The sequence below is a fragment of the Electrona antarctica genome (genome assembly GCF_951216825.1).
Source record: "Electrona antarctica genome assembly, chromosome: 11".
NCBI lineage: Eukaryota > Metazoa > Chordata > Actinopteri > Myctophiformes > Myctophidae > Electrona > Electrona antarctica.
This window is the reverse complement of record NC_136792.1, coordinates 23,159,692-23,178,583: the sequence shown is the minus strand read 5'-3', so window position 1 is coordinate 23,178,583 and position 18,892 is coordinate 23,159,692. Positions and strand designations below refer to the sequence as shown.

Below are 18,892 nucleotides of genomic sequence, written 5' to 3'. Positions count from 1 at the left end.
TGAAAAGAGCTGATCTACAGTATAAGCTCACTATTTGCCGCATGACATGGGGAGGGGTATCAAAAGCAGACGCATGGTTGGACCCCTCACGAGCAAAAAGCAGTAACTCAACTAAAGCCTGTGCAGATCATTGTTAATTTACCAAACGTTAGGGTCATTACATCTGATATGTGGGGTGATGATGACCAATAGCCAGATGCATCTGCGAACCCCGCCAGCTGGACTACATTACATGGAACATGGAAGTCTAATTTCTACCAGTCAAGTATACTATAATGCACTGGTTCTCAATGTCGGGTCGAGGGGCCACCAGGAGTCCAAATGGAACCAAATGGACCCGCAAATGGAAGACTTTTGGTTACCCCATTTTTACACTCTCTGAGTTACATTATCAGTATCACTTGAGGTGTGGCCTAAATGCATCCTTAATGGGTCCTTATGAAATTAAAAAGGGTTTAGAATCACTTCTATTATAATGCAAATGCTCAGTAGTAGGCTTACTTTAACAAGAAAGCGTGTGGTTGGTGTGAAGTGCAATATCTTTTTGGTGTGAAAGCCTCCTGGCAGAATACCGCAGGGTGCAGTGCATAATGATGGCTTATCGCACTAGCTTTCTCTCTTCCACAGATGGCCACAGAGAGTAGTACATGTATGTACACGTTTGGATTTATGTGGACTGTCTGGTAGATCTCAACTCTGTGGGTGGGCAGCAGATGACACAAATAGTCCCATAGGTTTAATTGACTCCCGTCATGCAGTGTGTCAGTGTTGGAGGGAGGGAGCATCACTAATGAAACTAGGGGGGGAAACCCAGCTGGTATTCTAAATATCATCTCTGGCGGCAAGAAACCTCATAATGTCCAAAACTCTTACTTTTCAGGATTCAAATTCAAAAACAGCAAAAGTAGCCGATTACAAGCTCAAAACGCGTAGCTTTGCGCCGCGTTTCGAGCTTGCGGATATGCTATTTCTTATGCTTCCATGTGACGCTGTAGTACAGTATGATCAAGCATGCCGTTAATTTACGGAAAAGCACAATAAGTTATAATATGGAGATAAGAGGTTTCTGCCCGACAGCGACGGTAGGTTACAGTGGTCATACATGCATGTGTGTGTGTGTGTGTGCGTGTGTGTGTGTGTGCGTGTGTGTGTGTGTGTGTGTGTGTGTGTGTGTGTGTGTGTGTGTGTGTGTGTGTGTGTGTGTGTGTGTGTGTGTGTGTGTGTGTGTGTGTGTGTGTGTGTGTGTGTGTGTGTGTGTGTGTGTGTGTGTGTGTGTGTAGGAGGGGGTTGTTCTTTGTTATGACTGTCATTTCTCACTGGCCCTGATGGTGACCACATCCCCCTCCAGGGTTATACAGTCATCTTATCGTCCAGGGGAGTCGAGGCCAACTAGGTGACTGATAACCCTGGTTACCCCCGGCAACCAGGACCACACGCTGGTTCCAGATGCCTGCTGGGCCCATGTGACTCGACCCCCACCCACCCATACTTGCTGCCCCTCGGGGGGAGACATGAGCTCATGATGTAGAAGAAGGGCGACTTCAACTACTGTAGCATAGACACAGTATATACGCTACACCAGTGGTTCAACTAGCATAGACACATACAGTACAGGATACGCATAGACACATACAGTACAGTATACGCTACAGCAGTGGTTCAACCAGCATAGACACATACAGTACAATATACGCATAGACACATACAGTACAATATACGCATAGACACATACAGTACACTGTGGTTCGGGTTCCCAAACGTTTTACTTATAGCTCAAGACCCAAAAGAGAAATTAGACGTGTCTAATGTTGTGAGCTGGTAGATCGGCTATTTTCACTACTTCTTAAACATTTGTTTTCAAATGTATTGAATTTCTTTGACTTTTTCTTTTATTTCTTCACGATATTGCTGAAAAATATGAATTAATTATTAATATGAATAATAATTATAATTTTGTGTATGTTTTTTATGATAATTCTAAACAAAAAATGAAGGGACCTATAAAATGATGTCCGGACCGCGACCCACAAATGGTTGTTTGGGAACCCGTGCGGCACAGCACAGTACAGTACATGCCTGGGGAAATGAACACATACTGTATGAGTAGAATGACCCATTAAGACCTGAGGTTGACTCCACACGCCTTCTAAATCAGTAGTTCTCAAACGTTGTCATGTATGTATGATATGTATATGACCACGCGGACCCCCATCTGAAAATGTTTTCACCCAGAAGAGAAGATCAAAGATTTTAAAAATATATACAAAAATAGCAGATGTACAAATGTGAGCTTGTAGATCTGCTTTTTTTGAATAGCCAATGCTGAAATGATGCTTTCCCGGGTTAAAACAATAGGACAATGAGTTGTGTTCTTAGCTTGTCTTGATGTAACTAGTCCAATAGTGACATATACTGTAGTATCACTCCGTAGCGCAGTTGATTCGAAATTTGTTTTCTGAAAATAGCATCTCCTTGACTTGCATGGAGATGCTACAAACAGTGTTCGTTATGTGCTAACAGAGTGACTCTGAGAACTGTAAATGAGATGCTATTTTGGGATGATTTATCTCCAATCAACTGCTCAGTGGAGCGATATATCTAGATTATATAAGCAATTACATCATGACAATATCAGTAAGTACACTACCCTAGCATCTAACCTCTGAGACTGTACAAAGTGTTGCAGTTGTATACTCTCAGAGTTCCATATATTCGGATAAATTAGTGAGAGCGAGGATTTGGACCGACGCAAATTATAATTACACACACGATGATTAGGATACAGGATTATAACACGGACACCAGACACAAAGGCAGGCAGGCAGGCAGGCACACACACACACACACACACACACACACACACACACACGCAGAGTGAGAGGGAGCATGTGCAGATCCACGCAAATTATAATTCTATCAGGATATGGACTTTCTAACACAGACACCAGACAACAAAGGCACATATACACAGGGCCTGTCACAGTCATGTGCAAATCTGCGTTGTTAGGCAACAGTTTCTGTTTGTGTCTGACATCACTGCTTGTTGTCCATCCGCCCAGCTGCCCAGCGCCAACCCATTAGCCAATTTTAATATAATATAGGATATTCAGGGATTTAGACTTCCTTGGCCTACTGGCAGTGTGCGTGCAGATCGTTGTGATATTAACCCATTCAGGCCTGACGTCGAAATTTTAAAAAAAAAGTTTTCTAAATCAATTTTCGGAAAGATTTGAGGCACATTTTAACGATTTTTCAAAAATAGCAGACCTACAAGTTCATAGCGCGCCACTCGGTGGCGCGCTATGAGCTTGTAGATCTGCTATTTTTCAATAGCTAAATTATAACAATGTTTAAAACACCAAAACGGGTTCCCGCCCCAAAATGGGTTAATGGTTAATGTGGTTAAACGCTAACGTGACATGGATGCGTTCCAGGTCTCAATGGATTAAGATGTGAAGGGGTTCATATGCAACGTTATTTTTTTCATTCAACAACAGGAGTATCTTGTATGGTTCATCTTCCTACTGCACTCTACCCCTCTGTCTTTATCTAAATCTGACTCAACACTCTGAAGTGGTAGTTTTCCGTGAGAGCAGCAGCTGCCGCCAATCAGATGTGGTCGTACTGTAGAGAAGTGTGTGTTGGGTGAGGGTGTGTGTGTGTGTAACCACAGGGTGTGACGGTGTCACGCTAGCGATGTGTCTCTGTCCAGCTGTCCTCTCTACCACTCGCTCCTATCTGTAAATGTTTGTACCTGACTGACACTGACGTCCTCAAGGCAACCTTCAACCTATACTATAGTCTCCCGAGACAGACTCTTGACTCAAATTCAAAGGAAAAGAGGGCGCAGTTCCTTTATTTTTTGACAATGGGTTCTCAGATTGCCTTCAACCTAACCGCAGTAAATACATTACATTTTTCGTAAATTAGTGCCCTACTTGATCACACTAGCAGCGTCACACAAAAGCATCGAGAGTAGCATATCCACTCGAAACACGCGATGCACAATGCGCTCCTTGGTTGTGAGTTGTTGTGAGGACCCGAGTTTGAATCCAAGTCTTGTCTTGCATGTCTCTCTCCTAATATCCCCCCCATAAATAATCTGCAGTCCTTTTTTGTGATTCATCGTCAAATGATCTTTTACGAAAGGCATTATTACAGCACCATCTTCTTTGGAATGCAAACAGACACAGCTTGTATTACTGTGGTTAAGTCCCTCACCACACCAACACCATTGCATCCCTATTCTGGGAATGTCGAAAATAGCCCATCCACAAGCTCAATGCATCACGACACAGTGTGAGCTTGTAGATCGGCTATTCTCTACAAAGACATCTGTTATAGATTGGGGGGGAAGGGATGGGACCAAGTATAAATGGTGCATTTATATAGCGCCTTTATCCAAGGCGCTTTACATAGATTATGCATTACATTCATCCATTCACACACACACATTCATACACCGATTGCGGTGGAAGCCATGCAAGGTACCAACCAGCACATCGGGAGCAATTTGGGGTTCAGTGTCTTGCCCAAGGACACTTCGACATGTAGACAGGAGGAGCCGGGGTTTTGAACCGCTGACCCATGGATCATTGGATCATTGGACGACCTGCTCTACCTCCTGAGCCACAGCCACCCTAGTATATAGACCCCAGGGGGACAAAGTACAATAAAGATTGAAGTGGTTAGAAACAGCTTTCATTACATGATGCATACGATGTGTTGTGAGGTTATGTGTTTACATTCCTGTGGCATTACTGTACGTTCCAAAACCATATGAGGTGGTTATAGTTGTTTATGAACATTTTTACAAAGCAGTTTCAAGGGAAAATAAGAACCTTCTCAGTCAGTGATTTGATTCATTCTGCTCATCTGACTGCACTCTCTCTCTCTCTCTCTCTCTCTCTCTCTCTCTCTCTCTCTCTCTCTCTCTCTCTCTCTCTCTCTGTCTGTCTCTCTGTGTCTCTTTGTCTTTTTCTTAATTTTTCACTCTCTCTCTTTCTATATTTTTGTTCTCTCTTTACACATACTGGATTTGCAATATGTGTACAATTACTTTTCACTGTATATTCTATATTATGTCCTGTTGCTAAATGACTTCATATTCTGTACACCGAATATAAACCATTGCGGATTTCACTCTCTTTCATAAGCCTACAGGCTGTGAGAACGATAAAACAATCAAACCACAAAAGATGGAAATGTTAACTACAATAGTGTTCTTGCTTGTGAAGCTCTGATCGATTGACAGTGAATAACCTGAAGTGTTATCTATAAATGTTGTCCCTGGGGTAAAGCTGTGCGGTTGATGACCACCAACCCACTCACTCACTAAATCACTGTTTTCCTTTGTGACCCTGACCTTCAGAGCTAGAGGTCAAGAAGAAATACCACTGTCCCACAGTCCCAAGAGCTTTCATTTTCAGAGGCTTTCATTTATGCCTTGATTGGCATAAATATTTGGGATGGGATGGGTGGGGTGGATATGGGACTGCATGCCCCCCTGGCTCCCCGCGTGGAACTGCAGTGATTTGCAATTCTAATGTAGGCACTGGTGGGGTGGGGTTTAGAGAGAGAGAATGCAGCACACGGAATAACTTAAAATAAAACTAAATGGATGCAAGGTTGATCTGGAGCCCAATTATTTTAACCACTTAAACCCTATAGACTTTGTTGCTCTCCAAATAGCAAAAATAGCAGATCAACCTTGTAGGTATACTATTTTTGCCGGAATGTTCGCCTTTTTGTGAAGAATGTGCACGTATTTATCACATGCTCAGAATAGGGTTTGTGGGCCTGGGCTCACAGCCGTACAGGCACCGTGGCTGGTAATCCAGTCTGGCAGTGTGCCGCAGGTTCGACTCCCGATCCCGACAGCCTTCACTGCATGACATCCCCCCATCTCTCTCCCCATTTCCTGTCAGCCTACTGTCTGTCCCTCCATAAAAAATATAAAATAAAGGCGAAAGCCACAAAAAAACAAACAAACATATAGAATAGGGTTTGTGTAGGTAAAGGAAAAAAGGGGGGGCTGGACCGCTGGCATAGCGGTCCAGAGGCACCTAGGCTACTGTGTAGCGTGACAGTGTGTTGCTGGTTCCAGTTCCCATCCCGATGGCCTTTGCTGCATATGCGTGTCACTCCCCATTTCCTGTCAGCTATCTATAATAAAGGCATAAAAAGCCCCAAATAAATCTTTAAGAAAAAGGGTCAAACAAACCTAATTATTTGGCATTATGGATGGAATAATAATACTAAATACAAGACCAAATTCAAAGTATGTGTTTTGCAACCATTGTGGGGTTGGTTATGGTTTTGTAGAGGAGCTGATGGAAGAGAGACTTCTCTACTCATGGAGGGTTGGTTATGGTTTTGTAGAGGAGCTGATGGAAGAGAGACTTCTCTACTCATGGAGACAGAAGAGGTTCAGCCTCAGCTGTCAGCTGCACCCTTCAAAGTAAAAGCTTTATGGAAATGTGAGCGCTGCTGCTCCCCTCAGACAGGACGGCTGCTGCATCTAATATAAAGAGCCAATAAAACTCATGGAACCACAGCAAAATAAGAAAGGCATGTGGGGGAAGAAAGAAACTGCAGCGTGGAAAAGACAAGAGAATAAAATGATCAATAAAATCAATGTGTAATATCCATCCATATGTCTGCCATGCCCTCCTGGGAGTATCACCAAGGAAACCAGAGGAACGCACGCACGCACGCACGCACGCACGCACGCACGCACGCACGCACGCACGCACCCGCGCACGGACACACGGACAGACACACACACAGCCCTGAGGCAGGGAGGAAATCTGTGTACCACGTCCACACAAATGAATTAATCAATTTATAGACAGACAGGATGAGATGACAAAGAAGACAGCAGAGATGACTCTCCAACAGATGTATTTCCCCCGGATACGATATTTTTCCGACCAATCAATTCACAACACTTTTTTCATTCACAGAGAATGTAAACGGATTTATAAAGCATCAACGTAATTTCCTTGAGCGGTACTTCCGCCAAAATCCCGCAACTTCCGCCCAAAAAAGATGATAGCGTCCACAGTATAGGTCTTGCCCAGCGTGGCCCCCCCCCCCCCCCCCCCAGACAACTTTACATGCACCACAATGGGGACTGGTTCACCGGACTGAATTAGAGGGGGACGACGACGACGACACACAGACACTGTAGCACTACGATAAACAGTGGCAGGCGATCTGCTGTTTCAGTGAAGATGTTAAAGCCATAGAGCACAAACAGAAAAGTCACTAGCATGGAGCCCTGAGGGACATATGGGTTTAAGTGGTTAAGAGCAGTGTAGGAGCCATTATGATGGTGGTATATTATTTGTTCTTTTGGCAATATTATTTTTGGACACTTGGGGGGATCTAGATTTGACAGCACTGGGTATGTTTTGTGGGCTATTTAGGACACAGGTACTGGGGGAGCACACCGTTCTCACCAGCCAGGCAGACAGAAGCAGACAGAGAACCACAGGAGATCAGGGTATACTGTATACAGAAATGACAATGCTGCGACTACAATAAATACAAGTAAAACTGGAATCTCTACTGTACATCAATATCTTTATTTCAATGTCTACTGCTCACTGATCACTCCCATCCACACCTGTGAAGTAACGTGCCAAAGATTATTGGAAACATTGGAAGGTTAAATTGTCCGTTACAAGCGGTGATTCCCAGATAGTGTGCCCGAGGTGCACTGATGTAGTGTTCCCGAGCCATGTGGCCCATAGGCCATAGAGCCTATCTCCTGTCCGTCCGTCCGTCCCCCGGGCATGACTGTACTAGTACTGTACTGTATGTATGTTGCAGGGACTGTGAACCCCAATCCAGGCCTTGATGCGAGTGCCATGCAGGGCGGCATTGTGTACCTTTTTGTTTTGTAGTCTTTGGTATGACTCGACCGGAGGATTGAACTCCCAACCTCCAAGTCTGAAGGTGGACACTCTAACCACAAGGACACTTGAGCCAGTGATATTTTGACAATATATATATAAATAATGTATTTCTTTTTTTCTTTTTTTTTAAATCAGATCGACTATTGTTGCTCTCAGATATACCTTGAGATTTTGACTAGCCTTTGGTCACAAACCACTGCCTTATAGATCAATCTCTTGACAAACTAAGGAGGAGGAAATGTCGTGCTCCAGCAATCAAACCCAGATCTCGCTTTAGTTAATCGTATCATTGCCTGCTCTGTTTTTTGGCTGTAACTCAATTCCATCCCTAGCTGCTCGTAAACAGGCTTGAAGCTAGCCAGACCCATTTGGCAGCTACAGTATAGCTAACCCAATCTCCACTGGGCCCTGGGTGACCAGATCCTGGCCTACTTCTCAGAGTAGTTCTTCTGGGGTCTCTCATTCTGTACTTTGCTTGTTATTCTGCTCACAGCGTAGCTCTGTGGGGTTGTTTATTTCATCCAGACTTGGTGCGTTGTTTTTAGTTCACATTGAAGTCCCACTAACAAACCCACATCAGTGTTTTGTGGCTATGTATGAGTTGTATAATGTTGTCTTCACCACTGACAATGGTTATTGATGTTTAATGGGTTGTTTTAATGAAGCAGCCCAAAATTAGACCGCTTCGGTCCCATGAGGCTTGGCAGAGCGACCCGAGCTCTGTTCCAGATGCATATTGATAAGCTTGGAATCATTCATAATCAGGTCCTCACCAACTTGGCACGCGACAGGACAGCCCCATTAAGAACTCCCATTTCAGGCTGGTGGACAAAATGTTGTCTTTCCAATTGGAGTTCCCAGGAGTTGTATTAGTGCCATGAGTGTGGTGGCCGAGTGGCTCAGAGCCTAATATCTTCCCAGGGTGAGGAAGAATTCCCTTTTAGGCTAGTCGCTAGGTTCCAACACATGAGACCTGGGTTTCGAATCTGTTTACACATGGTTAGATTTTGCCCCAACTTGTCAACCCGTTTAAAGCATTGGGTTTGAGAATGCATTGGATTCAACTGTACTGTACAGTATGTGCTCAGGTTTCAAGCTGTATTTTATGATAGCGATAAGATGTCCATTCATAACCATACTTTGTTGTTCTGCTGTTTGTGCAGGTTGCCGGGGAACAGAAGTATCACCCAGAATGCTTCACCTGTCTGAACTGCAAGGCGTTCATCGGAGATGGAGACACCTATGCCCTGGTGGAGAGGTCCAAGCTCTACTGGTGAGAACCACAACCACCACAACCGCTCTGGTAGCGGTTGATGTTGTCTAGAGCCTGTGCTGCTCCTATACTGTAAAATAGATCTCACACCCATTCCAAACGTGTTATCATAATCAATCAGATTGGCGCCGGTGTAACACATTATTATAGTTCATATTGTTTGTTTAATAATACATTTTTCAAAAGTACTGAAAATGACGCCAGCAGAACGTCGCAACATGTTGTGATAGATTATAGGCTATTTTCACTATTTGTTTTACCCAACACTGTTAAGTTGAAAATGACAAATGTTTTAATTTTTCGACATTGATTTGTTGATATACGTGTATACACTATACACGCTTCAAGATTATTTGATTAATCAAAAGTAATTCATATAGTAATTGCTTAGAAAATAATCAATAGTTGCAGTTGGTATTAACCAGAACCACTGTGTCATTTGAACCCCACCCCCCTGCCGCCACACACACACACACACACACACACACACACACACACACACACACACACACACACACACACACACACACACACACACACACACACACACACACACACACACACACACACACACAATTTAATCATGTTATTTGAATCAATCAAAATGAAGCACAGTCTCCAAGGACAGTCAATCACACATATGTGCATTTAATCTATCTGATCATTGAAGCAGACAGTAATCAACTACACGCAAATCAATATGAAATAGCAACAGCCACCATAGCAATCCAAATGTAAAAAAATAAATCATGATTTAACCTTTTTAAAATACCTAAGAGCAGCAGTGAACATGTCACAGCCTACACACTCTATCTAGGGCAGTATTATGCATGTTTTAAGTACCAGGTCTTATTACTTAACTTAAGACCTGGAGGCGTGGTCAATGCTGTTTGGCCACTCAGAATAGCCAAATGGCATTGATCACGCCTCCAGGTCTTAAGTTAAGTAATAAGACCTGGTACTTAAGACACGCATAATACTGCCCTGTGTTTATACGTCAGCGGTCTTATTCAAGTTAGGAGTCTGTGTTTAGCATATATCGTTGCTGTCAGGCAGAAACCGCTTATCTCCATATTTTAACTTTTTGTGTTTTTTCGTAAATGAATGCCCTACTGCCTGCTTGATCACACTACACAGCATCAAAAAACAACAACAGCAGCAGATCCACAGGGCCGAAATGCGGCATGTTTTGAGTTTTACAATCTGCTACTTTTGCTGTTTTTGAATTTGAATCCTGAAAGTAACAGTATTGGACATACAAAGTTTCACTTTCCACCTGACGATATTTCTGCTGAATAGGGGACATTCAGCAGCCCTTGGTTTTTAATCATCTGATAGATATTTCATAAGGCCTCACACTGAATAAAGCCATTTATAGACGCCAGCCGTGAGAGCCTCACAGTTATGCAATATGTTTGTTTACCAAAGATGGTTCAATAACACACGCATGTACACACATGTACACACACACACACACACACACACACACACACACACACACACACACACACACACACACACACACACACACACACACACACACACACACACAGTATACAGATCATTGACGTCAAGCAAAGTCAAACAAGACGGGTTGTATTTAAAAACATCTATTTTACTCACACATACTCACACGTATCTACATGTAATGCACATGCACACGCACTCAGACACATGTGTGTATATGTATATGTATATATATTTGCATTATCATACTGTATGCATTTGATGTACTTTCTAGTGTTTACCTTAAATTCTACACTCTCAGTTCAATTATCTCTCTCTCTCTCTCTCTCTCTCTCCCTCTCTCTCCTGTTCACCCCTTCTCCCTGCTCCCCCGCGGTGTCTCTCTGTGTGCGGTGATGTTGTGTAGCGGTCAGTGTTACTACCAGACCATCGTGACCCCGGTGACCCTGCCGGACTCGTCGTCATGCTCGCGCATCCCCCACACGGTGACGCTGGTGTCCATCCCGGCCTCCGCAGACGCCGGTGGCAACGGGCGCCGGGGGCGGGGCATCTCCGTCTCCATCGACCAGCCAATCAGCCCTCCTAACGGCTACAGCCCCGAACACACCCAACCCACCGTCAGAGTGTCACAGTAAGTCTGCTGCACTGCGTGCGTGCGTGCGTGCGTGCGTGCGTGCGTGCGTGCGTGCGTGCGTGCGTGCGTGCGTGCGTGATTTATAATTAGAGGTTTATAGAGAGATGACTTCCGCACACCCGGCAGGTTTGGAGCAGGTGCGATGATGACGAGGCATATACAATGTTGAAGGAGGGACACCCGCACACTGCCACTTACTGGTTTCAGAGATTTTTATTAAAGCAAAGCAAGCAACGTTTCGGTCTTGCGACCTTCCTCAGGCTTCATAATTAGAGGTTTAAAATGAGGAATGGACTCAGGTTGGGGTAATGTTAGGACTGGACAATTAAAGGTTAGGTTTAGGGATGTAGAGTTGGGGATATGCCTGATTTACACGTTGTTGCCGTGCACCGGAAAATTGTCCATCTGCGACGTGTTGTGAGCTTGCAGATCGACTATTTTTCGGCTCTATAGGTTTACAGCTAAAATTGCAAAGAAACTGTACGAATGGCATTGATAAAATCGTTGTGCTAAAATGTTAATGTCAAACGTGTGTGCCTGCGTGCGTGGGTGAAAGTGTGCAAATTTAGTTAAGATGAACTTGACAGAGGATTAGCGATTAGGGAGAGAGCATAAAGAAATGGCATAGTGGGGGTGAATGAGGTTAATTTGAAATGTCTTCAATAGACTGATAATGAAAATGGAACCATTGCAGTTAAAATGTGGAACTTAATGTCATTCATAATCATAAATAGAAATCTTATCATGTAGCGGGTTCGCCCATGGCCTCCTGCAGAACTATTATGAGAGCTCTGATTGTATTCTAGACTAGAGTTCCTTAAAGCATCAGCATAATTCTTCAGATTGAGTATTACTCTAGCAGGCGTCATATTTTTGTCAAAATTATGTTTTTGCCATGGACATATGAATGCTGGCCCTACTTGATCATACTACAGCGTCACACAAAAGCATCAAAAGAAGCAGATTCACAAGCTCAAAATGCGCTTTGAGCTTGTCAATCTGCTACTTTTGCTATTTTATATATTGAATTTGAATCCAGAAATTCTCAGTTTTGGACATAATGAGGTTTCCACCCGACAGAGACGATATAACGGTAGTTTTTCAGAAAACTTCGGTAGGATTTAGAAGGAGTTTCAGAATGGGTCTTGATGGTTTAAGAGCATCCACACTACAGTAAATGTGTTTACAGACATCGAGGGCCCCAATTCATTTTCTATGTGAGAGCATGCACTGGGGCCATGTGATGCATGATGCATACGACAGGGTGCCCGACACCACACGGAACCAAGTGTAAATCAGGCTTTTAGTGTGATGGATTGTCAGGTCATTCACACCAATCCCGCATGGCTGAACTCAAAGGTGGGGCAATAAGCTGTGGGGGGGGGGACGTTTGTGGGGAAGTGAACGTTTGACCCACGTCGAGTCCTTACCATTGTCATTCCTTATGCAGGGTGGACACTGGCCGCATCAGTCCAGATGTAATTGTCATAGTCCAGATGTGATTGTCATTGTCATAGTCCAGATGTGATTGTCATTGTCATAGTCCAGATGTGATTGTCATTGTCATAGTCCAGATGTGATTGTCATTGTCATTCCTTATTCAGGGTGGACACTGACTGCATCAGTCCAGATGTGATGAACTCCATTCACGTTGGCGACAGGATTCTGGAGATCAACGGAACGCCCATTCACAACGTTCCCCTGGATGAGGTGGGAACTAAGCCCCTGCACGCACGCACATACGCACGCACATCGCACGCACGCACATACGCACGCACGCACGCACGCACGCACGCACGCACGCACGCACGCACGCACGCACGCACGCACGCACGCACGCACGCACGCACGCACAGACTTCCATTAACAGCCACCTGTGAATGCATATTGGAGTACGTGCAAAACCTATTATGCTCTTGATGTCAAGGGCGCTGGAAATGATTGTCCTTTAAATGAAGGATTTGAATATTCACACTCCTTGACGTGACACTATGTAACCTTTTTAATGAATACAATTTTAAATGTTTTGTTGGTAGAGTATTGGTAGAGTATGTTAATATAATATAACTTATAGATTTTAAATGTTTTGTTGGTAGAGTATTGGTAGAGTATGTTAATATAATGTTTTGTTGGTAGAGTATTGGTAGAGTATTGGTAGAGTATTGGTAGAGTATTGGTAGAGTATGTTAATATAATATAACTTATACAATTGGAGTGGTTGTATTTAGTCTCCCTGCTCTTCTACTGACTGAGACACTTAGATCGTGTCAAAGGTCGTGTCTCACCTAGACACAGGTCAAAGGTCGTGTCTCACCTAGACACAGCAGGTTAGCAGGCAGGCTCTATTAGCTCAATGGTAAAAATGTCAGCACTTGTGCAGGAAACTCCAGGGTAGAAGAGGAAAGTGGAAAGTGCAGCTTTAACAAGACAGAAACAGGAAAACCTGACCTATCACAGTGCTTCTCAACCTGGTGTCCAGGGACCTAATTTGGGAGTCTATGAACCACTGGATTAAATATTATTTATCAAAAAAGAAATTAAGCAAGTCCAAATACGCAACTAGTATGTTACAGAAAACATTGTTTACTTAAAGCATACATGGCAACACTGGTAACTAGCCCTTCTGCCCCCCCCCCCCCCCCCCCCCAACACACACACACACAGATTGACCTGTTGATCCAGGAGACCAGCCGACTCCTCCAGCTCACCATCGAACACGACCCTCACAGCCCGGGCCACGGAGGGTGTGGTGAGGACCAGCTGGACCTGCCCCTGTACACCCCTCTGTCAGAGAGTCCTAGCCCCATCACCCAGCCCCCCAACCCAGACATCAACAACCTGCGCTCTCGCATCATCACGTAAGAGAAACACACACACACACACACACACACACACACACACACACACACACGCCCACACACAGATAAATAAAAGGCTGTTTCAATTTGACGTGTATCCAACGGTTTAGGATTGCAACAGTTAATCGAAATAATCTATTTAACCCATTGATGCCTGGTGCAACCTATACGTTGTTCTACCCTTGATGCCGGCGCTCTCTCTGTGTCTCATCAGCTATTGTTATAATTTAGCTATTGAAAAATAGCAGATCTACAAGCTCATAGCGCGCCACCGAGTGGCGCGCTATGAACTTGTAGGTCTGCTATTTTTGAAAAAAACATAACTATTTAAAAAAATAATGAATCAAAATTTGAAGGTTTTCAGAAACCTTAGGTCAGGCCCTAGAAGGCGTTCCCAGATTCAGCCTCAGGTATCAATGGGTTAATGGATTATAAAACATAATCAATAATTGATTGATGTTCTTGCAAGACCTTTTTTTGTACTGTTGTACAACAAAGTATTAAATTTAGTCAATTATGTCGATTCGTTGATATAAACAAATATAAGAAATTATAAAAGAAATTAAGAAAAATCAATGTTTGCCCCGGAAACAAACAAAATCGTGTCGCTTCGCCCTGTGACTTTGTAGATCGGCTATTTGCACTACTTCTTTTTTTTAATTTTTTTTATGGAATTTCTGAGATTTGTTTTAAAATGTAGAACATTATTATTATAATTTTTTTTCAAATGCAAAATATCCTATAAAACAGGGTCATATTATATTCGCGGACTGGACTTTTTGACATATCCTTTACACATCCGCGCAACTAGATGGCGCCAGTACTGCTGAAACCAGTGTTATGAATAAGGGACAGAAGCAACAGACAGACACTACTACTGCTAAAATAGATGGAGGAGGAGGAACGCGACGTGACATCTCTAAAAGTTAACCAAACAACAGAGGATAAGTCTTTATTCAACTGGAACCAATACAGCAGCGCTTCATAGCAGTAACTTCATAACCTCTGCTTCATAACACCGTGGATCTGGCTGTCCCACACTTTTACATGTCCCCCTAACAACATTCGCTAAGGTAGGAACTAACGTTAAAGCAAGGAGACCTGAAATATAGCCTGATTGTTACTGGTATAAGAAATACCAGTTTTTCTTCTCCTTCAATAGTGTACCTTTACTACGGTACCCTATACTAAGGTACTATGGTCTAGTCTACACACGTATTAGTAAAATTATACATATTTAAATGTTACTAACATTTTAAAATAGAATGATTTTCCTTTCAGAGAACCAGATTTTGTCTTCAATGTTGTTTTTTTTACACAAATGAGTCTTGAAAAATGGGCGTCATCGTCTTATAATCAGAGTCATCTTATAATCAGAGTCAACTTATTATATTCGCGACAATGCGGTAATGACTGCCTGTCACACTGACATCTAATTAGCAGCAGCAACTCTGCATGTTGATGACTCTGCCTATGAGCAGCTTATGTAGCTCTAAAATATTTATATTCACACCCTCCCTGTCCTCCTTTGTTTTCTCTCTCTCTCTCTCCCTCCCCCCTCTCTCTCCCTCCCCCCACTCCCCCCCCCCCCCCTCTCTCTCTCCCCCCTCTCTCTCCCCCCTCTCTCTCCCCTCTCTCTCTCTCCCCCCATGCAGGAGAAGTCTCAGCATAGACAAGTCTCCATGTGCCAGCACCGCGGCCTCTTCTCTGTCACAGAGGAAGGACATCAACCGCTCCGAGTCGCTCCGCGTCGTCCCCTCCAACCGGCTACACCGCATCTTCCGTCCCTCCGACCTCATCCATGGAGAGGTGCTGGGGAAGGGCTGCTTTGGACAGGCCATTAAGGTACACACACACACACACACACACACACACACACACACACACACACACACACACACATACAGTACTGTACTGTTCTACCAGCACCTTGCATGACCCCACCCAGGCTTTTAAAGCATGTCCAGCAGGTGGCAGCATGGAGACATTCTATCAGACGCAGTGTAAAGGAAAGGCTGGCTGTGTGTGTGTGTGTGTGTGTGTGTGTGTGTGTGTGTGTGTGTGTGTGTGTGTGTGTGTGTGTGTGTGTGTGTGTGTGTGTGTGTGTGTGTGTGTGTGTGTGTGTGTGTGTGTGTGTGTGTGTGTGTGTGTGTGTGTGTGTGTGTGTGTGTGTGTGTGTGTGTGTGTGTGTGTGTGTGTGTGTGTGTGTGTGTGTGTGTGCTCCACCAAATTGGTGTCCTTCCCTCATAGGCCCCTCCTCTTCCCCTCGCTCTGTCCCAGCTTCAATTAGGATGATTTAATTCCATTTTCAAAACTCCGAATAACGTTATTTCCATTATGTAGGACAAAGTAAAAACAAGGACAATGTAGGACATAAAGTATGTCAGCAAAGTATGTACATGGTTTTAGTGGACTCAGTGGTACAGTAGTTGCCCACCACCGTGGAATCTGGGGTTTTGAATCCACTGTGGTGCATCCAAGGATTTGTCGAGGGTCTATACGAAAACAATGTGTGTTCGGACATGTTCGGAGGAGGAAGATGGGCGGGGAGGGTGTGGGGGATATTCGTCACGTAATCCTAAGGGCTGTCAGCAGGGAGTGTCGGACGGGAGGCTCTAACCCCCCCCCCCCCCCCCCCCCCCGCCTCCTCAATGACAGGTGAGTCGGTAGGATACAACATCAGTGACAACACGCGGAAATGTGTTTGGGGAGGAATTAATTCGGGTGAAAGAAAGTGGTGTCAAACCGGGTCATTTGATGCGGAGAGGTTGGATCAAGTGGATGCAGCATGTCTCTCATGCCTACAGCGACAGTGTAAAAGTCACATGGATGAGGTCACGTCTTTCCCGGCCTAACGATACTGCTGTGGCGTGTTGTTGTCACAGGTGACACACCGGGAGACCGGCGAGGTGATGGTGATGAAAGAGCTGATTCGCTTCGACGACGAGACACAAAGAACATTCCTGAAAGAGGTGGGTGACGAGTGACGGGTAACAGACTGTGTGACACCATGTGACAATTATTAGACTTGACAATTAACCTGTTAAACGCGGGAAAACATCTGTGTCATTTTAGATTTGAGCTACATATCGTCTCTGTCGGGTGGATAACCTCATACAGTACAGTATGTCCAGAACTGTTACTTTAAAAAAAAGGAAAAAGTAGCAGATCTACAAGCTCAAATGCTTTGCTTTGTAGATCTTTTTTATGCTTTTGTGTGACGCTGTAGTATGATCACTGTAGGGCGTTAATTTAGGAAAAAACACACAAAAAGTTAAAATATGGAGATAGTTCAGTTTCAGTTCAGTTCAGTTCAGTTCAGTTCAGTTCAGTTCAGTTCAGTTCAGTTCAGTTCAGTTCAGTTCAGTTCAGTTCAGTTTATTTATCACACGCACACGCACACACACACACACACACACACACACACACACACACACACACACACACACACACACACACACACACACACACACACACACACACACACACACATACACACACACACACACACACACACACACACACACACACACACACACACACAACCAGAACCAGTGCTCATGAATCAACAGCAGCAGACCGCACTTCCAGTGTGAAAATAGCTTTGCTTAAAAGTGGCTGTTCTACATAAATGTGCCACAGATTAAATAAACTAAATCTAAGCACAGGTTTTGGCCCAAGGAGGAGTGCTGCTATACCATACATACACAAAAATAGCTGCCAGACGCCAGGTGGGAGGTTGCAGATGAGGTTTAAATACAGCCCTTCTGTTATCTCAAGGATGGATTGTACACTTCAGACACCGCCTGTCATCAGACCCGTCATTACGGTAGAAAGACAGTCAGAAATGGCCCTACTGTAGGCTATCTACTTGTTACTGACCTCCAAAAAATAAGATAAAAACTTTAGACTGATTGTTATCCCATAAGAGGCATGCAATTACCTGTTTGTAAGACACAGTCCACCCTTGACTGGCATGTTATTCTTTGCCAATAATGCTAATAATATGTATTTAATGGTCAGTAGTACCGTGGGACTCGCTCATTATGCAGAATGTCCCATTTCAAGTTTTTCTAGTTCAGAATTGTACTTAAGTCCAGTACTTAAGTAAATATACTTTCCACCCCTGGGTTTTAGAGGTTTGTCGTCACGCTGAGATGCTGACAACTCATAAAACTCTCCCATCCTGACTGAGGTTGGAATGGAGGAGAAAAAAAGAGTCATCTTTAGGTGCCTTATGTAAACACCCTGCTGTACTGTCGAAAACCCCCCGACGTACTGTCAAAATTCCAACCAGGTCTCCCCCCCCCCCCCCCCACACACACACACCCACACACACACACACACACACATATACACACACACTGGTATATTTACAAAAGTTGTAGGATGGCAATCTAGCCAATTATAGTCAGAAGCCAATCTACAAGCTCACAACGCGTGAAGACTTTGACATACAGGACACATTGGTAAGTCTCATTATGTCGGAGAGAGTTCAGTTTAACTCAAATCAAATAAGTTGTCCTTTAAGATGGTGTTTCACTTTTTTTTTTTCAACTTATTGTTTTTTATTGTCATTGCCGGGGTAGACAATACATTTTATACATATGCATCATATATCATCATTCAGTTCTTCAATACAAAATTGTCTCCCCAAGGAGACAGCAGCAACATAGAAAGTAACACCTTTGAAAAATAATAATCATAAATAATACTAACAACAATAATAATGAAGAAA

The 18,892-nt window shown here is 43.8% G+C and overlaps 1 protein-coding gene across 2 annotated transcripts in view; it reads left to right on the top strand.

Moving 5' to 3' along the window:
• limk1a (LIM domain kinase 1a) overlaps positions 1–18,892 on the top strand; it is a gene marked incomplete at its 5' end in the record, with an annotated part of 95,917 nt that overhangs the window by 64,035 nt on the left and 12,990 nt on the right. For both annotated transcript variants that reach the window (XM_079514381.1, XM_079514382.1), the window contains 6 exons: positions 9,086–9,195; positions 11,069–11,293; positions 12,901–13,006; positions 13,961–14,154; positions 15,810–15,999; positions 17,040–17,126. In XM_079514381.1, coding sequence (XP_079370507.1) covers positions 9,086–9,195; positions 11,069–11,293; positions 12,901–13,006; positions 13,961–14,154; positions 15,810–15,999; positions 17,040–17,126 — 912 coding nt within the window. The remainder of the gene's footprint in view (positions 1–9,085; positions 9,196–11,068; positions 11,294–12,900; positions 13,007–13,960; positions 14,155–15,809; positions 16,000–17,039; positions 17,127–18,892) is intronic.